The 21,157-nt window shown below is 39.9% G+C and overlaps 1 protein-coding gene and 1 pseudogene across 7 annotated transcripts in view; one reads left to right on the plus strand and one right to left on the minus strand.

Annotated features, from left to right (window-relative positions):
• The window catches only part of LOC309628702 (uncharacterized protein), a 701,358-nt gene that overhangs the window by 34,083 nt on the left and 646,118 nt on the right, over positions 1 to 21,157 (plus strand). For 3 of the 6 annotated variants that reach the window (XR_014244637.1, XR_014244638.1, XR_014244639.1), the window contains exons 1-2: positions 16,615 to 19,052; positions 19,594 to 19,641. Coding sequence is in view for 3 of the 6 variants with exons in the window: in XM_082391990.1 (XP_082248116.1) it covers positions 19,594 to 19,641 (48 nt within the window). In the remaining 3 variants the exon portion in view is untranslated. Of the gene's footprint in view, positions 1 to 16,614; positions 19,053 to 19,593; positions 19,642 to 21,157 lie in introns of those variants that run through there. The other 3 variants (XM_082391990.1, XM_082391989.1, XM_082391991.1) reach the window with 1 other exon arrangement.
• On the minus strand, positions 395 to 8,107 carry LOC309628680 (tubulin alpha-1A chain pseudogene; annotated as a pseudogene). The gene has a single exon. The product of its transcript is annotated as a tubulin alpha-1A chain pseudogene (transcript).

Here is a 21,157-nt window from a genome sequence, read left to right on the forward strand (position 1 = left end):
TAAATCAATAATAAAGGTAACAAAATCATGTTGGATAATGAGAAAAAGTTTAAAGTTGGTCAGTCAAAGAAGAGAACAGTATGGACTTCCTGGTGGCCCAGTGGTTAAGAATCCGCCTGTTAATGCAGGGGACACGGGTTCGAGCCCTGGTCCGGGAAGATCCCACATGCCGCGGAGCAACTAAGCCCGTGAGCCACAACTACTGAGCCCGTGTGCCACAACTACTGAAGCCCACATGCCCAGAGCATGTGCTCTACAACAAGAGAAGTCACTACAATGAGAGACCAGCACACTGCAATGAAGAGTAGCCCCCGCTCGCCTCAACTAGAGAAAGCCCGCCCAACAAAGACCCAACACAGCCAAAAATAAATAAATAAAATCAATAAATTTATTAAAAAAAACACAAAAAACAAAGAAGAGAACAATAGATGTCTATTAAATGCAAATATTATTGGTCTATTGAGGGGATAAACATTTAAATCATACCATGAGTTGAAATATCTACACAGATACTCTTCTGGACCCGGAATGTTCCTACTCTTCTCAGTGTGCTTCAGCTACCTGGTCTAGCACCATTTGTTGAAGAGACTATTTTTGCTTCATTGTATTTCCTTTGCTCATTTGTCAAAAATCAGTTGACTGTATTTACGGGGGTCTATTTCTGGGCTCTCTATTCTGTTCCACTGATTTATTTGGGTATCCTTTCGCCAATACACACTAGATTTGTTTACTGTAGCATTATAGTAAGTCTTGAAGTTGAGTAGTGTCAGTCCCCCAACTCTGTTCTCCTTTAATATTGTTTTGCATATTCTGGGTCTTTTGTCTCTCTATGTAAACTTTAGATTCAGTTTGTTGATATCCATGAAATAATTTGCTGGGATTTTGATTGGAATTGCATTGAATCTATAGATCAAGTTAAGAAGAACTGACATCTTAACAATATTGAATCTTCCTATTCATGAACATAGAATATCTCTTCATTTATTTAGTTCTTTGATTTTATCAGAGTTTTGTAGTTTTCCTCAAATAGTCTTGTACATATTTTGTTAGATTTGTGCTTAAGTATTTCATTTTTGGGGTGCTAATTTAAATGATACTATGTTTTTAATTTCAACTTCCACTTGTTCCTTCTTGGTTTGTAGGAAATTGATTTTTGTATATTAACCTTGTATCCCACACCTTCCTTCATTTTCTATCAAATATTTATGAATGTCTACCATGTGCTAATCCCTCTAGCACAGTCCCTCCTCCCGAAGCTCAGAGTTTAGTGAGCAAGGTAGAAAAATAAATATAAAAATTAAAAACATATGTTATTAGTCTAGTATCATTTCAGGGGTTTTACAATTAGCTACTCACTTTTGGTCTTCTGGGAAGGAGACTCAACAGGAGATGAAATATGTGTTTCTTGTGTTGTATCTTCCTGTATGTGCTCTTCAAGGACTGTTGATCTTCCCACACCTTCGAAATATTCTGTGTATATAAGTTTTTGAAATTACATACTTGAATTCATTTATTTTATTTTTTATTATTATTATTTTTTAAATAATCATTTTTCTCACTCTGAAGGCCTTTTAAAAAATTAATTAATTAATTTTATTTTATTTTTGGCTGCATTGGGTCTCTGTCGCTGCACGTGGGCTTTCTCTAGTTGTGGCGAGTGAGGGCTACTCTTCGTTGTGGTGCATGGGCTTCTCATTGCGGTGGCTTCTCTTGTTGTGGAGCACAGGCTATAGGTGCGTGGGCTTCAGTAGTTGTAGCACGCAGGCTCAGTAGTTGTGCCTCGCGGGTTCTAGAGCGCAGGCTCAGTAGTTGTGGCACATGGGCTTAGTTGCTCCGCGGCATGTGGGATCTTCCTGGACCAAGGCTCGAACCTGTGTCCCCTGCATTGGCAGGTGGATTCTCAACCACTGCGCCACCAGGGAAGCCCTGTCCTAAGTTTTTAAAAGAACTTTCAAAACCAAACAAACTGAAAGAACTTCATGATGAACTATTAATTTAAAGCTTTTTAATTAAAATAGAGAAGATATTTTAGAAGAGACTCATGAACGCTTTTTCTGAAAACTAAACTTTTGTCACATTCTTTCCTTAAAAATAAATTTACCTGTTGAAGATAAACAACAAACAACCCCCCCACCCCCCAAAAAACATATGTTATTATAAGGGACATATGAAAGAGGTCCTTCTAACTGGGCCTTGGTGGTCCAGGGTAGACTTTTTAGAGAGGTATGAAGTGAGTCTTAAGGGATAAACCTTACATGAAGTGAAAAAGCAAGAATATTGTAGACAGAAGATGACAGAAGGGAGATAGATGAGAAGCAGGATGGGTTTTCAGGGATCTACATGTGACTGAGTAGCAACAGATAGGGCTGAAGAGATTAAGTGGGGTCATGCTACTGTGTCTCTTGTCGAGGACCTTGCTTTTTATTCTACAGATAATAATTTGTTTCACGTAATTTTAGCAGCAGAATTTTTTTCCAAATTAAATCTTGTGTGGCACGCCAATATAAAATTAAATTAAAAGGAAATTTAATTAGTATGCATTATTTTATAAATTAAAACAATGAAAATACTGACATTTGTTTGAATAAAAAATTGATATAGAGATTATGGATGACAGTTATGTCTTATGTTAGCCTCAGCATTGCAGTTCTTTTATGTCTGAGTTTTGTTTGTTGTACAGTGGCAAGATAATTTTGATTCACAGAGATAAGTAGTTGCAAATTGTGACAGTTTTAAAATGTTATCTCAGAATCTCAGGATACTATTTTAAAGATGGAAGAGAAGGTTTTGTTCTTAGGTCTACACAAAAATGAAATTCGGGTTCGAGTGACTATGAGGATGATGGCACCAACACCCAAAACTGAATATATACCAGAGGGTAATTTCCAGGAAAAATTCAGTTTTTGATATTTTGTGTTTAAGCTATGTTATTTCAGAAGATAGGAAGCTTCCAATAGCCGTGGACATAACTGGTTCATTAGAAATCAAACATGAAATATATGCATTTTAAAGTTGTGAAAACTCTTTTTCCTCTGACATCTTACGGCCTGCTTTTGATAAAATTTTAATGGTTCATTTAAGAAACTCTTCACTTCTGGAAATTCAGGCAGCTGCTCAGCCTGTGGTTCAGAATTCTGCTGCTTCATCATTTCAGATTTCTTGACTTGCCTACAGATGCATCTAGACCATGTCATTTTATATTTAGCAAAGTTAGAATAGTTCACAGAGACTCTTGTGTCCTTTCTGAACGCTACAAATATCTAAGCTAGGTCATGCCACTACTCTTCTCCCTCAGTCAAGTCAATTAAAATGTATGTATTTAATGAATGGCTTGTTACAGAGAAAAATGTTCTTGATGTTTCTTGGCAGTATGGCAACGTCACCATTCATTTATTCATTTACTTAGTTTAATCCAATAGAAATAGATTAGATGCTAGGTTCTTCCTTGATTTGGAAGATAAGTGATTGTATTAATTTACTATGACTGCCGTAACAAAGTACCACAGACTAAGTGGCTTAAATAGCAGACATTTATTTCTCATAGTTCTGGAGGTTGGAAGTCCAAGATCAAGGTGTCTTGGATCAAGGTGACTGGTTTCCTCTCAGGCCCTCTCCTTGGCTTGCAGATGGCTGCCCTTTTGCTGCCTCTAATTATGGTCTTTCTCTGTGTGAACCTCCTTGGTGTCTGTGTGTGTCCAAATTTCCTCTTCTCATAAAGGCATTAGTCAGATTGGATTAGGGCCCTCCTTAATGGCCTCATTTTAACTTAAGCATTCCTTTAAGTACCGTATTTCCAAATATAGTCACATTGTGAGACACTGGGGGTTAGGACTTCAATATACAAATTTTGGGGGGCACAATTCAGCCCAAGTTATGATTAAATATTTTTCCTTTGGTATTATAAAAAAGACAATAGATTTAAGTTTTCTCCATAGCTTCACGGCTTCTTCATTTTTGTTTGTATTTTTTTTTTTTCATTTAAGATAGGAAATACTTTATTCAAACCCATCAGAGAAACGGATAGCTTGAGTCTGTAACAAAGTGTCGGTTTTTAAAGCATCGGTCAGTAATTGTATATGAGTACATACAAATTAATTGATCAGACCACAACTTTTCAATGTTTAAAACAGAATAAACTTCCCTGTAAAAGCAGCACCTTTGTGACATTTTCACTTTAGTATTTTTCTCCTTCTTCTCCCTCTCCTTCAACAGAATTCACATCAACCTCCACATGATCCTTCTCAAGGGCAGCCATGTCCTCACAGGCCTCGGAAAGCTCTCCTTCCTCTATGTCCTCACCCACATACCAGTGAAAGGCACACTTGGCATACGTCAGGTCAAACTTGTGGTCCAGGCGAGCCCAGGCCTCAGCGATGGCTGTGTGTTGCTCAGCATGCACGCAGCCCACTGTACTTTGGCCAGGTCTCCACCGGGTATCACAGTAGGAGGCTGGTAATTAATGTCAACTTTGAAGCCAGTGGGGTACCAGTCCACAAACTGGATGGTGCGCTTGGTCTTGATGGTGGCAGTGGTAGCATTGAAATCTTTGGGAACCATGTTGCCACGGTACAACAGGCAGCAAGCCATGTATTTACCATGGTGAAGGTTGCATTTCACAACCTGGTTGGCTGGCTCAAAGCAAGCGTTAGAGATCTCTGCTACCAGCAGAGGTGATAGGGGCGTATGTAGCCAGAGGGAAGTGGATGTGGGGATAGGGCACCAGATTGGTCTGAAATTCTGTCAGATCAACATTCAGGGCTCCATCAAACCTCAGGGAAGCAGTGATGGAAGACACAACTTGACCTATCAACCTATTCAGGTTAGTGTATGTTGGGTGCTCAATATCAAGCTTTCTAAGACAGATGTCATAGATGTCCTCATTGTCTACCATGAAGGCACAATTAGAGTATGCCAGGGTGGTGTGGGTGGTGAGGTTGGAGTTGTAGGGCTCAACTACAGCTACGGAAACCTGGGGGGCTGGGTAAATGAAGAACTCCAACTTGGACTTCTTGCCATAATCAACAGAGGGATCTTCCATCAGCAGGGAGGTGAACCTAGAACCAGTTCCCCCACCAAAGCTGTGGAAAACCAAGAAGCCCTGAAGACCTGTGCATTGGTCAGCCAGTTTCCAAATTCGGTCCAAGATGCAGTCAGTGACCTCCTTGCCAATGGTGTAGTGATGTCGGGCATAGTAATTGGCAGCACCTTTCTTGTCTCTGATGAGCTGCTCAGGGTGGAGGAGCTGGGGGTAGGTGCCAGTGAGAACTTCATCAATGACCGTGGGTTCCAGGTCCACAAACACGGCCCTGAGCACATGCTTGCCAGCAGTTGTCTCACTGAAGAAGGTGTTGAAGGAGTCATCTCCTCCCCCAATGGTCTTGTCACTTGGCATCAGGCCATTGGGCTGGATGCCATGTTCCAGGCAGTAGAGCTCCCAGCCGGCATTGCCGATCTGGATACCACCCTGACCAGCATCAATGGAAATGCACTGGCGCATAGTTGCTGTTTTGTGGCTGCCGAGAAGATGGCAGAGAGGAGGAGGCGAGGTTGTTGCTTCTTCCAGAGCAACTCTTAGGTGGTCGATGTAAGAGAACCTGCCTTATTTGTATTCTTGATGGGACTCAGAACCACTCTTCCCCTTTTGCATGGGAAAAAGGGAGGTAAATCTTCTCTTCTGGAAAGTGTCATAGGTAATGCAATATTTCTCAATCTTTTTACTGTCCCAACACATAGACACATAGGAGGGATGTCACATAGCCACAACAAATGAGTGGCTTACCAAGAGCTTGAGTTGTGGAATCCCTATTTAAAAGCTGTGTGACTTTGTCCAAAGTCTTAAACTTCATAAGGATACTGTCTAAGCTACTTTAACAGAGATCTCTATAATACCATGACTTAAGAAGAGAGAAGTTTATTTTTCTCTCCTGTATCAGCTCACAGTGAAGTAACACAGAGTGGGATGGGCAGATCAGTCTGTCCTTAAAAGACAGTTTCTGTCTCTGAGTCCATAATGGCTGTTCCACCTCTTCCCATCGTATCTGCATCTCAGCCATCAGGAACAGGGAAAGGAGAAAGAAAAACACACCTGTATTTCTTTTAATGTCAAGGCTTGGCATATAAGTTGTCTTATAGCCCATTGCTAACGAGTCATATAGATGTATTTAGTTGCAAAGATGGTGGAGAAACGTAACCTATAACTAAGTGGCCATGGGTGCAGCTAAAACATGGGGTTTTATTAATAAAGGAATAGAAGAATAATGAATATTGTTTTGTGTCTTGGGTTCCTGCAAAAGCAGAGCCTAAGCAAGGACTTGGATGTAGCTAGTTCAAGTGCATTTACCTAAGATGATGATATTGATCCCAGGAAACAGAGTGAGGGAGTGGGCAGAGTAGGGCAAGGAAAAAAAGCCAATAAAGGGTATGCTACCCAGATGGAAATCACTGTGGAAAACTGAGGCCCATTTACTCTGGGGATCATCTCTAGAACCACACAGAATGTGCCTCAGAATTGTTTCAGTGAAGGTTGAGGAGGCTGGGGCATTTATCCACTGACTTCCATCCCTCATCATTTATTAACTCCCCTGTACTTCCAGTCTGTAGCCCTGCTCAGACTGTGTAAGTTTCCGTGGTGTTGAAGGATACACCAAAGGACTCCGCAGCACCCCCTGGAGCTGGAGCATTGCAATATTCATGCAACTGTTCACACTACTGGCACCAATGTCAAATGGGCCAAAGCGATTTGGCCCAGGGCATCTTAGGTGTCTGCTCCTGGGTAGAACTAAACCTCTTGGCCTTTGTCCTAAATATGTCAGTGATAGGTGACTGTAAAAGGGGAGAGAAACAAGGCTCCCTCAGGTTACTCAAGGAGGAAAAAACCTGGTTTGGTCTCTTAGAGATAAGGAAATGACAGCAAAAAAACCTAGATGGCTGGGGAGGAGATTTTGTGCTGGGAAATTGTGGGAGCTAAGATGCTGCTATGAGTTATTTGGTGCCAGTCCTGGAAGACCTTGAGTACCATCCTGGGACGTTTAAACTAGATATAGTATAGACGTGTATAGGTTCTGGATTTCTAAAAATAAATGCTTCTGTAACGTATAGGGTGGTTGGGAGAGCCTAGAGGTAGAAGACCAGTTTTGAGATGATTATAGTGATCTAAGCATGAGATGATGAAAGCTGAGATTAAGGTGAGGCTAGTATGGAGAACCAGGAAGAAAGGTGTAAAAAAGGTAGAGAAGGATATGAGGGGAAAAGAAAGCAGGGGTCAAAGAAGGTAAAAGTAAGAAAGTGGAATGACAAAGGAGAAAAAAGGAATGGAGACTGGTGTGAGAGACAACGACTACATTGTTTCCATGAAGCTTGCTTTAAAATGTGAAGAATTAAAATGTAAAAAATTCAAGTAATAAGAAATTTTCTAACCAGAAAATATCGCTGGATAATCATAGGAAAAAGGAAGAGTATGGTGACAATTCAGATCATCGTGAAGTTGATGACAGATGTCAGGAAGGTACCAAAGTCAGATTTTGACATTTTGTACCAGATAGGCTTTAGAGTTGGGTATTAACCCTTCAATTTGTTCTCAAGTCTCCTTACTTGGTCCAAATCATTCTAGTTCAGAATAAGTATAGGACTTAAATATGGAAGATTATAAGTAGCATTTTAATCTAAATTATCCAAATCTAATTCCTTCCTGAAAATACACTCTACTCAATATATTTATGCTAATATATGGTTTTAAAAGCACCCAAAGGGGGAAAGGTTATCATTATTAAATGACAAAAAACCCTCTTGTTTCTTACTAAGGAAAATAAAAGTCTTATTACATTTTGAAATACTGAAACAACACATTTTAGGCTAAACTACATATGACCAATTGCTCCTTTTAACCATTTTAGGAAAATACCTTTAAAAAAAATACTTTCAAAGTTACAGATGACTTGCAAGAAAATTACAAAAGATTCTTAAATATCTTTTATCCAGATTCACAGATTAACTGTTTGCCACATTTACTTATCACTGCCTCTATTTATAATATATATTATTATTAATTTTCCCCTGAACCATATAAGAGTTACAGATATCATGTCCTTTTATTTCTAAATACTTCAATGTGTATTTCTTTTTTTTTTTTTTTTAATTAATTTATTTAATTAAGTTAACTTTTTTTTTTTAAACTTTTTCTTGGGTTTATTTATTTATTTATTTATGGCTGTGTTGGGTCTTCGTTTCTGTGTGAGGGCTTTCTTCAGTTGCGGCAAGTGGGGGCCACTCTTCATCGCGGTGCGCGGGCCTCTCACCATCGCGGCCTCTCTTGTTGCGGAGCACAGGCTCCAGACACGCAGGCTCAGTAAATTGTGGCTCATGGGCCTAGTTGTTCCGCGGCATGTGGGATCCATCCTCCCAGACCAGGGCTCGAACCCGTGTGCCCTGCATTGGCAGGCAGATTCTCAACCACTGCGCCACCAGGGAAGCCCCAATGTGTATTTCTTAATAAGGACATTCCTTCACGTAACCACAGTCCAATGATAATATTCAGGAAGTTTAGTACTATGACTTAATATACTTTCAATATTCAAATTCTGCCAGTTGTTCAATAATGTTCTTTAGAGCATCTTCCCTTGCCTCTAATATCCAATTTAGGGTCAACCATTGCATTTAGTTGTCATATTTCTTTTAGTCTCTGTGTTACTTATCTATTGCTGCATAAGAATTACTCCAAAATTTAAGCTAAAAATAATAAATATTAATTGTATATTAATCTTATATCCTGCAACTTTACTGAATTCACTTATTCTAATAGTTTTTTGGTGGGGAGTTTAGGGTTTCCTATATATAGTATCATGTCATCTGCAAATAGGGACAGTTTTACTTCTTCCCTTCCTATTTGGATGCTTTTATTTCTTTTTCTTGTCTGGTTGCTACGGCTAGAACTTTCAATACTATGTTAAATGGAAGTGTCAAGAGTGGGTATCCTTGTCTTGCTCTTGGTTTTAGAGGAAAAGCTTTCAGCTTTTCACCATTGAGTATGATGTTAGCTGTAGGTTTGTCATATATGGCCTTTATTATGTTGAGATATGTTCCCTCTATACCAACTCTGATGAGAGTTTATGTCATAAATGGATGTTGAATTTTGTCAAATGCTTTTTCTGCATCTATTGAGATGATCATGTGATTTTTATCCATCCTTTTGTTAATATGGTGTATCCTGTTGATTGATTTGCAGATATTGCATCCCTAGAATAGATCCCACTTGATCAAGGAGTATGATTCTTTTCATATATTGTTGAATTCGGTCTGCTAATATTTTGTTGATTATTTTTGCATCTATATTCATCAGAGATATTGGCCTGTGATTTTCTTTTTAGTAGTGTATTTGTTTGTCTGGTTTTGGTATCAGGGTAATATGACCTCAAAGAATGAATTTGGGAGTGTTCCCTCCTCTTCAATTTTTTGGAATAGTTTGAGAAGGATAGGCATTAGCTCTTCTTTATATGTTTGGTAGAATGCCCCTGTGAAGCTGTCCAGTCCTGGACTTTGGTTTGCTGGGAGTTTTTTGATTACTAATTCAGTTTTATTTTTGGCCATGCTGCACAGCATGTGGGATCTTAGTTCCCCAACCAGAGATCGAACCCACGCCCCCTGCATTGGAAGCACGGAGTCTTAACCACTGGACTGCCAGGGAAGTCCCTACTAATTCAGTTTTATTACTTAGAATCAGTCTGTTCAGATTATCTATTTCTTCATGATTCAGTCTTGGAAGATTGTGTGTTTCTAGAAATGCATCCATTTCTTCTAGGTTGTCCTATTTGTTGGCATATAACTATTCATTGTATTCTCTTATGATTTTTTTATATCTCTGTAATATCAGTTGTAATTTCTCCTCTTTCATTACTTATTTTGTTTATTTGGGTCTTCACCCATTTTCTCTTGGTGAGCCTGGCTAAAGACTTATCAGTTTTGTTTATCTGTTCCAAAAAACCCAGATCTTGGTTTCATTGATCTTTTCTATTATTATTTTTTTGGTCTTTATTCTCTGATCTTTATTATTTTTCCTTCCCTCTGCTGACTTTGGGATTTGTTTGTTCTTCTTTTCTAATTCCTTTAGATGGTAGGTTAGGTTGTTTATTTGAGACTTTTTAAATTTCTTGTGGTGGGCCTGTATCCATATCAGCTTCTCTCTTAGAACTGCTTTGGCTGAATCCCATAGATTTTTTTTTTTAGATGTGGACCTTTTTTTTTTTTTAAGTCTTCATTGAATTTGTTACAATATTGCTTCTGTTTTATGTTTTGGTTTTTTGGCTGCGAGGCATGTGGGATCTTAGCTCTCCAGCCAGGCATCAAACCCACACCCCCTGCATTGGAAGGCGAAGTCTTAACCACTGGACCACCAGGGAAGTCCCAAGAATCCCATAGATTTTAGAGAGTTGTGTTTTAATTTTCATTTGTCTTGAGGTATTTTCTGATTTCCTCTTTGATTTCTTCATTGACCCATTGGCCTTTAAGTAGCATGTTGTTTAGTCTCAATGTCTCCCCATTTTTCATCCTGTAATTGATTTTTATTTTATTTTATTTTATTTATTTATTTTTTAAAAAAATAAATTTATTTATTTATTTATTTTTGGCTGCGTTGGGTCTTTGTTGCTGTGTGCGGACTGCCTCTCGTTGCAGCGATCAGGGACCACTCTTTGTTGTGGTGCACGGGCTTCTCATTGCAGTGGCTTCTCTTATTGAGGTGGCTTCTCTTGTTGCGGAGCACGGGCTCTAGGCTCGCGGGCTTCATTAGCTGTGGCTCAAAGGCTCTAGAGCACAGGCTCAGTAGTGTGGTGCACGGGCTTAGTTGCTCTGTGGCATGTGGGATCTTCCCAGACCAGGGCTCGAACCCGTGTCTCCTGCATTGGCAGGCAGATTCTTAACCACTGCGCCACCAGGGAAGCCCCTGTAATTGATTTTTAGATTCATACCTTGTGGTTGGAAAAATTGCTTGGTATAATTTCTAAACTCTTAAGTTTGTTGACTTGTTTTGTGGCTTAGAATGTGATCTATCCTGGAGAACATTCCATGTGCACTTAAAAAAAGAATGTGTATTCTGCTGATTTGGATGGAATGTCCTGTAGATATTCATTAAGTCCAACTGGTCTATTATGTCTTTAAGACCATTATTGCCTTATTGATTTTCTGTCTGGATGACCTGTCCGTTGATGTAAGTGGGGTGTTAAAGCCCCTTACTAATATTGTGTTATTGTCAATTTCTCCCTCCATGTCTGTTAGTATTTGCTTTATATATTTAAGTGCTCCTGTTAGGTTGCATATATATTAGTGAGTGTAATATCCTCTTCTTGTATTAATCTCTTTATCATTCTCTAATGCCCTTCTTTATCTTTTGTGGTAAACTTTGTTTTAAAGTCTATTTTTCCTAATATAAGTATTGCTACATCAGCTTTCTCAATGTTTCCATTTGCATGAAATATCTTTTTCTATCTCCTTACTTCATTCTGTGTTTCTTTAGTTCTGAAGTGAATCCCTTGTAAACATCGTATCAATGGGTCTTGTTTTTTATCCAATCAGCTACCCTATGTCTTTTGATTGGAGCATTTCATTCATTGACATTTAGAGTGATTATTGATAGATATGTACTTCTTGCCATTTTGTTACTTGTTTTCCGGTTGTTTTTGTAGTTCTTCTCTGTTCTTTTCTCCTTCTTTTAGTTTCTTCCCTTGTGGTTTGATTATTTTCTTTAGTGATATGCTTGTGTTCCTTACTCTTTAGTTTTTGTGTGTCCGTTGTAGGTTTTTTTTTTTTTTTTTTTTTTTTTTTAATGTTTATTTTATTTTATATTTTTCTTAAATTTATTTATTTATTTATTTATGGCTGTGTTGGGTCTTCGTTTCTGTGCGAGGGCCTTCTCCAGCTGTGGCAAGCGGGGGCCACTCTTCATCGCGGCGCGCGCGCCGTGCCTCTCACTATCGCGGCCTCTCCCGCTGCGGAGCACAGGCCCAGACGCGCAGGCTCAGTAGCTGTGGCTCACGGGCCCATTTGCTCCGCGGCATGTGGGATCCTCCCAGACCAGGGCTCGAACCCATGTCCCCTGCATTGGCAGGCAGATTCTCAACCACTGCGCCACCAGGGAAGCCCCGTTGTAGGTTTTTGATTTGCGGTTACCATGGGGTTCATATATGTTGACCTATAACTATATCTACTTGTTTTAAACTGGTAGTCATTTAAGTTCAATCACATTCTAAAAGATCTACATTTTTTCTCTCCTCTCTCACATTTCATGTTTTTGATCTTATATTTTACATCTTCATGTCTATGCCTTAACTGTTTATTATTGTTATAGTTGATTTTACGATTTTTATCTTTTAATCTTTGTAGTAGATTATTTAAATGGTTGATCCACAGTCTTTACTATATATTTGTCCTTTCCTATAAATTCTTACTTCTTGTTATAGCCTTTTCTTTTCCACTTAGAAAAGACCCTTTAACATTTATTTTTAGGTTTGGTTTAGTATTGATGAACTCTTTCAATTTTTGCTTGTCTGAGAAGTGCTTTAACTCTCTTTCAATTCTAAATGATAATCTTATTGGGTAAATTATTCCAGGTTGTAGGTTTTTCCCTTCCAGCACTTTAAATATATCATGACACTCTCTCCTTGCTTGTGAATTTTCTGCAGAAAAATCAGCTGTTAGCCTTATGGGGGTTCCCTTGTATATGACTTTTTGTTTTTTCCTTGCTGCCTTTAGAATTCTCTCTTTAACTTTTGCCATTTTAATTATGATATGTCTTGTGTAGGTCTCTTTGGGTTAATCTTGTTGGGACTTTCTCTGCTTTCTATACCTGGATATCTATTTCCCCTTTTGGGGGAGTTTTCAGCCATAATTTTATTGAATATATTTTGATCCCTTTCTCTCTCTCTTCTCATTTTGGGACCCCTATAACATGAACTTTAGTATACTTGATATTGTCCTAGAGGTTCCTTAAACTTTTCTCATTTTTTAAAAAACTTTTCTCATTTTTAAAATTTGTTTTTCTTTTTGCTGTTCTGATTGGGTGATTTTCATTATTCTATCTTCCAGAGTGCTTATGTGTTCTTCTGTATCACCTAGTCTGGTGTTAATTCCTTCTATTGTGTAATTCATTTCAGTTATTGTATTCTTCAGCTCTAACTGGTTCTTTTTTATATTTTCTAGTTCCTTGTTAAAATTCTCACTGTGTTCATCTATTCTTTTACCAAGTTCAGTTTGCTGTCTTATTACTAATGCTTTGGACTCTTTATCTGGTAAATTATTTATCTCTGTTTCATTAGTTGTTTTTTCAGGTTTTTGTTGTTGTTGTTGTCGTCCCTTCATTTGAAACAAATTCCTCTGTTTCCTCATTTTTCTTAACTTTCTGTCTCAAGGAAATTAGGCAAAACAGTTACCTATCCCAGTGTTGAAGGGGTATCCTTGTGTGGGAGCATCTCTATACAGTCTATGTGTGCTCAGTGGCTTTGGTAGGAGAGCTAGATCTGAAATGAGCATGTCATGTCTTCCCCCAGAGTGTGCTAGTAGCTAGCACCTTGATGGGAAGTGGGACTGGAGATGGAGGGGCTAGGGCCAGAACCAGGTGTGAGCCGGGACTTCTCCTGTGCTCAGTGGCTGACACCATCATATCAGGGGTGGGGTCAGGTCCCAAGGTGCTGGAGCAGAAGCCCTGAGGGTCAAGTATGAGCTAGTCCCATTCCCTCTAAGTGTGAGCTCTCCCTCTTGTAAGCATTGGTACATTTGCCTCAGAGGGGAGCAGCACTAGAGCAACAGGGGCCAGAGTGGGCACTCAGCATGGGCCAGGGTGCATGCTGGGGTGGTCCTGGCACACGAGTCAGAGCTCCAGACTGCTCCTGATCTGCTGCTTCTGCAAGCACCAGCAATGGCCATCCCTGCCTTGTTCAGATGCTGTGCTGGGTCTGAGCAGGTTCTGCCCCCATCAGCTGCACAATCTCCTTGGCAATGGCAGCCTTCAGTCTACTGGGGAGCGGTGCCAGAGTAAGAGGGCCTGGGAGTGGGTGCTTGGCGTGGGCTGGGGCATGTGCTGGGGTGGTTGTGGGAAAATGGCCAGAGTCCTGGGCAGTTTCAATCTGCTTCCTCTGCTTTGCTTCCGGTGGGTAAGCAAGTGTGTGTGCACTCTTCATGAGTGGAATCTAGGTTTCTAACAGCCCTCCTGTTATTACCACTGGTTTTCAAACCAGCCAAGAGAACTTGTCTTCCTGGTGTTGGACCCCAGGGCTGGGGTGCCCAATATGTGGTTTGAACTGCTCGCTCCCCAGGGAAGGTCTTTAAACCCATGTAATCCCCTTCCTCATCTGTGTCCTCTCCTAAGGGTGCAGTTCCCGACCTGATCTCTTTTCTTCCTTCCTACCTGACTCCGTGTGGATCTTTCTTTACAGCCTTGGTTGTACAGGAGTCTTTCGGTCAGTCTCCAGTTTGGTTTCAGTGAGAATTACTCCACATGTAGATATATTTTTGATGTGTTCATGGGGGGATGTGAGCTCCATGTCCTCCTGCTCTGCCATCTTGGTCTCCTCCAATAACCAACAAACATTTATTGTCTCACAGTATTTGCTGGACAGGAATCCAGGTGCAGATTACCTATGTATCTCTGCCTTATGATCCTTCATAAGGCTGCAGTCAAGATGTCTGGTAGGGCTGTAGTCTTATCTGAAGGTTTGACTGGGGAAGGATCCACTCCCAATGTCACTCATGTGATTTTTGGCAATGTTTAGTTGCTCATGGGTTGTTGAACTGAGGTCCTCCATTTTTCACTGGCTGTTGGCTGGAGCTCTCTCTGTTCCTTGCCACATGGACCTTCCATAGAATAGCTCATGTTATGAGTGATTGGCTCATGGCAGCTGGCTTCCATCAGAGCAACTGAGAGAATAAGAGACTGAGCAAGACAGAAGTAGTCTTTTTGTAAACTAATATTAAAAGTTGCATCCACTGCTGTATTCTATTCATTAGAATGAGCCAGTAGGTCCAGCCCACACTACAGGGGAGGGGACTACAAGAGAGTATAAATATCAAGAGGCAGGGATCATTTGGGGGTCATTTTGGAAGCTAATATTCTTTTATTTTATTTTATTTATTTATTTTTTTATTGAAGTATAGTTGACTTACAATGTTGTGCCAATCTCTGCTGTACAGCAAAGTGAGTCAGTTATACACATATAGACATTCTTTTTTTAATATTCTTTTCTATTATGGTTTATCACAGGATATTGAATATAGTTCCCTGTGCTATATAGTAGGACCTTGTTGCTTATCCATCTTATATATAATAGTTTACATCTGCTAATCCCAAACTCCAGTCCTTCCCTCCCCCACTCCCCTCCCCCTTGGCCATGACAAGTCTGTTCTCTAGGTCTGTGAGTCTGTTCTGTTTTGTAGATAGGTTCATTTGTGCTGTTTTAGATTCACATGTAAGTGATATCATATTGTATTTGTCTTTCTCTTTCTGACTTCACTTAATATGATAATCTCTAGTTGCATCCATGTTGCTGCAAATGGCATTACTTCATTCTTTTTTATGGCTGAGTAGTATTCCATTGTATATATGTACCACATCTTCTTTATCCATTCATCTGTCGATGGACATTTAGGTTGATTCCATGTTCTGGCTATTGTGAATAGTGCTGCTATGAACATAGGGGTACATGTATCTTTTTTAATTATAGTTTTGTCCAGGTATATGCCCAGGAGTGGGATTGCTGGGTCACATGGTAGTTCTATTTTTAGTTTTCTGAGGAACCCCCACACTGTTCTCCATAGTGGCTGCACCATTCTTACCAACAGTGTAGGAGGGTTCCCTTTTCTCCACACCATCTCCAGCATTTGTTATTTGTAGACTTTTTAATGATGGCCATTCTGACTGGTGTGAGGTGGTACTTCATTGTAGATTTGATTTGCATTTAGAGGCTAATATTCTTTTTAAAATTTAATTTAATTTAATTTTATATTTGGCTGCTTTGGGTCTTAGCTGTGGCACTTGGGATCTTCGTTGAGGCATGCGGAATCTTTCGTTGAGGCACATGGGCTTCTCTCTAGTTGTGGCACACAGGCTCCAGAGAATGTGGGCTCTGTAGTTTGCGGCACGTGGGCTGTCTAGTTGAGGTGCACGAGCTCAGTAGTTGTGGCGTGCGGACCTAGTGGCCCCGTGGCATGTGGAATCCCAGTTCCCTGACGAGGGATTGAACCCATGTCCCCTGCATTGTAAGGTGGATTCTTTACCACTGACCACCAGGGAAGTCCTAATATTCTTTTTTTTTTTTTTTTTTGAATTTTTTTTTTTTTTGAATTTTTATTTATTTATGGCTGTGTTGGGTCTTCGTTTCTGTGCGAGGGCTTTCTCTAGTTGCGGCAAGCGGGGGCCACTCTTCATCGCGGTGCGCGGGCCTCTCACTATCGCGTCCTCTCTTGTTGCAGAGCACAGGCTCCAGACGCGCAGGCTCAGTAATTGTGGCTCACGGGCCCAGTTGCTCCGCGGCATGTGGGAGCTTCCCAGACCGGGGCTCGAACCCGTGTCCCCTGCATTGGCAGGCAGACTCTCAACCACTGCGCCACCAGGGAAGCCCCCAGTCCTAATATTCTTGATAGCTGTTTCTTCTCTCCAAACTTGGAAGTTTTCTCCATCATGCTCGTATTTTCTCCACCTGTCAGAGTAATTTTTCAAGCTCTCTCTACCATATATACGTGCCAGTACTGATACTGTACAATCCTGCCAGGTAGTGGGCACATGAATCCTTTTTCTAGAAGACTGGGAAGTTTTCTGAATCTGTCCATGTCTCGGGGGTTTTCAGCATTTGCTGGTGTACTCCTCTGTGCCTTCATCTCCTCGGTCTCTCCCAGCTGTGTTTGCTTATGGAAATCATTCAGTTGACACCTATCATATGAGTGAGAGGCTATGGTCTTTCTATTAATCCTCGACTTTACTCTTGTTATTCTTCTTGGAAGAGGACAGTTCTGGCTTTTCATGAACAGTTGTGAGATTGTGAAGAATAAAGCAATTATTTTTTTAACCAGTAGACATTGCACTAGTTCAGAGTTTCCTAAACTGTTTTAGTTCACAGTACCATTAGTGTCTCAATAATTTTTTCCCACAACACCCCTTGGCCAAAAGAAATACCTAACAGTTCCATTTATTAAGTTATTAGGTTTAAACACCTTAATAAGTATTTATGTTTTAACAACCAAGCAGCCATTTATAAAGCAAATATATATACATAAAGAAAAAGTAATGTTAAATTTCATTCTTGAATAGACACAATTACTAACAGGATGTTTGTACCTCTTGGGCACAGTCCAACTTCACTAACCTTGGAATGTCTGGACACTGCCACTCTCATTTCCTGTTACCCATTGATTTTCAAGTGGTACTTGCTTTTTATTGCAGCAACCATGGAAAGCCCAGCTTTGCAAATAAAGAAATGTCTTTGAAAGGAATGTAGCATGATCTAATGAAAATGTGAATCACCTCAAGATAGTAGTAGTGTCTGACAGGTGCTACTGTGTCGTCCTTGAAAGTTTAAAATACCCTGTTAGCCACACCTGCATCTGTCTATGGCCATACCACCCTGGATGAGCCCAATCTCGTCTAAAATACCCGGTTGGGTCTCCTGAGTTGGGTCTCCTGGGTTATCTCAGGGCATAGTTTGGGAACTGCAGTGCTAGGTGAAGGAAGATAAAAAAGACATATTCCATGTAAGGAGCCCAATTATAGTACTGCATATAGACATGTGGTCAACTAGGTATTCTGTAAGGCAGAGGACCACAATCAAGATGCAGTGGACATTTTTAAAAAATCTGTTTGGTATCTGAATCCCTGATACGTGGCCATGTTTTTGCTGGACTTGTTCTGTGATACGATTTTCGCCGTGGTTTTGGTGGTGTAGCTTCCCTTTTTATTTGCCCATTCTGAACATAGTTCTCTAGTCTTCCTGAGGACATGGAAAACCCGATATCCTTCCAATAAATTTCTGTCTCTGTTTAAGACAGCCCAACTACTCTTAAAGGTGGGACAAATAAAAAGGAACATGACCAAAGATTTCTAGTAGTAGAAGAGAGGCAAGATTATAGAGAACATATTGCACTGATGTCACCAGACAGAACAAGGAGAGGAATTACTGAGATGTGCCTTCTGGAGGGTCTGGATGGTAAATAATAATAACCAGCCCTAAAAGGCAGAAAAAGCTATCTATGAGGATGGCTTAGGTAATGTGGACAGATTTGAGAGAGGGGAAGACTTGGAAATTTGCACAGAATGCATCACACCCTGTTAGGTGAGTTTCAAAATGACACATTTATGGTGAGTAAGGAAGTTTGTAAAGTTCATGTCATTAGAGATATGCTCAGAAAATCTTCAGACTCCCAGGAAAGGTGGGATGATGCACACTAAAGGGGAGCTAGCCAAGGCAATATTAAATAGAAATCAGGTCTGTGATAAATGTTAGGCAGATGAGAGGATGAATTTTAGGTACAATTATCCAACTAAGGGAAATAAGGATGGACACGATTTGCTTAGATGATGGATGCTTTTGGTAAACCCAGAAGTTGTTAAATCTATATTTCTCACTAGCAGACACTCCATAAGGCCAAATCTAGAGGAGTGTATTAGGAAACTAAATATATGGCTCAGAAAGCAGAGGGAAAGGAAAGCAGAGTCTACCTGCATCAACTTATGAAGCAAGTGAAATGAGTGAAACTTAGGAGGGCCTGCCTGAGAGAGGAAGTGAACAACATCAGGAAATGGAATCCTAGAAGCATAGCCATGACTCAAGAAAAAGTTGTAGCAGGAAGAATTGTTCTGCTGTTTTGCAGTAACACAAGTTCCTCAAGATGAAAAAGCAGGTTTGGAGGTACACTGAGCAGAAGACATTAGTCTTTCCTTGCTTCAATAAAATAGAATAGAAGATGCATTTTTAGCCTATGAACCCTCAGTGAAATAAACTGAATCCATAATTTTGAAATTGACAGGTTGTTTGGCTTCCATGAGATGAAGCAGATTCTGATGTGGCTCATCTTATCCCTTGGTAAGTGAAATCATGATGTCATGTACACATGCCATTGTTAGGTACACACAGGCTTGTGGGATTTCCATGCTCATAGGAAAGCTATGTGGTGGGAGTATTTGGCACAAGAGCCTCTCAAATATTAGGCAACACTATAATTTATATTACTTATTCAAAAATAATTACTGATTAGAGCAATACTCTTAAAGGCACATGAATATCGTTAATGTGAAATTTCATATGATTTCTCAAAACTCCGTTTAAAAACAATTGCCTAAGCTGTTTTAATTATGCTTTAGTGTTCTAACCTATCCACCCATCTTGTTGACCCATATGCTTTATGTAAACTGTTCCATCTGTGTTCTTTTAAATCAAGTTCTTGTATACCAACTCTTTCTCTCTACCATGGAAAGAAGGTAGTTTCATTCAGAAGAGGAAACTCTTACCTTGTTGCAGTACTAGGGGAATATAATGCTTTTATACTACTGAAATTGCGAGTTATGAGATAATCAGTTGTGAATTTGGATCAAGATTCAATGACTGGACTCATTTTTTCTTCCAGAATGATCAAAGACAGAGAAGGAAACCAGGAGGTTGAAAAAGAGCCCCGGTAAGTTAAAGGAAGTTATCTGGTAACAGATAAATACTGATGCCATGAGTCAACCAACACACGTGAGTCTTCCTCTGGGTACTTGGCGTAAAACATTTCAGAGAATCATCCTTATCCCTTGAGCAAATGGACGTGGGCAGAGCTCTTCACATCTGATAGCAACCTGCATTCCCAATATTATATCCTACCATTTCCTCCTACGTAGCCTAAGCAGCCACGCTATGGAGTTCCTCATGATTTTCTTTCCATGCCAGGATCTTCTGGGACTCTTCTTTGCTCCTGCAATGTTTCTTTAACAATATCCTTAGTCTCCTTCCTCTTTAGTGTGGAGTTATTTGTTCTGTCATTGCTGTCCTCACAATGCCTGTCTCATAACTCTGTAAAAGCATAAGGTCTGTTTTATTACACTATTTCTGTTTCTGTTGCACCTTCATGAGCAGAGTCCATTGCTTAGTCATTTTTGTTCTGGCCGCATTGCAGGAATACTCACATTGTCAAATTGCATCCTATACATTAGAATATGAATGGGCAAACTCATTGTTTAGAATATTTTAAGCTTAGGTTCATGTGTTTGTCTTGATTTTCATGTTTATAGTGATGTGTCATTTGGTTTAATTTAAGTGGTCTGTGGAGACAGTCACTCAAATTCACTGAATGTTTTGTTTCATCTATTAAAAGTTGCATTTTTCTACATGACTTCTAAGATGTCTTACATTCTTGGTTTGTAATCAGGCCTTTCAGTGTGACCTTGGACCAATTACTTAATCTCTTTATTAAATGAAGAAAATACTTCCAAATTCAGAGGGTGGTTTTGAGGATTAAATGGGACAACATCTAGAATGGATTTAGATTGTTTCAGTAAATAAACGTTTATTGAGCAACTGCATAGGTGCCAGGGGACTGTGCTAGGTATTAGCACTATAGAGATGACTAAGATACAATCTCAACTCTGGGGAAGTTACAATCTAGAAGCCTTGCTTGGTACATAATATGGACTCAGTAACTGTTTGTTCTTCCTTTTTCTCTCTGGCCTGTTATTTAATGCTGGAATTTATTGCTGTTGTTTTTATTATTTATTTATTTATTTATTATTATTTGGCTGCGCTGGGTCTTAGTTGTGGCAGGTGGGCTCCTTAGTTGTGGCATGCCAACTCTTAGTTGCAGCACGCGTGTGGGATCTAGTTCCCTGACCAGGGATTAAACCCGGGCCCCCTGCATTGCGAGCATGGAGTCTCAACCACCGGACCTCGAGGGAAGTCCCTAAAGCTGGGATTTGGAATGGAATAGGGAGACAGCTTTACATTTTGCATTTATTTGTCACATGATCTTTAAATACAACAGTGAACCTTACTTCAAGAGGTAAAGCTAAAGTACACGTCATTTCTTTTTTTTTTTTTTAACATCTTTATTAGAGTATAATTGCTTTGCAATGGTGTGTTAGTTTCTGCTTTATAACAAAGTAAATCAGCTATACATATACATATATCCCCATCTCTCCTCCCGCCCACCCTCCCTA

The sequence above is a fragment of the Balaenoptera borealis genome (genome assembly GCF_965194805.1).
Source record: "Balaenoptera borealis genome assembly, chromosome: 5".
Taxonomy (NCBI): domain Eukaryota; kingdom Metazoa; phylum Chordata; class Mammalia; order Artiodactyla; family Balaenopteridae; genus Balaenoptera; species Balaenoptera borealis.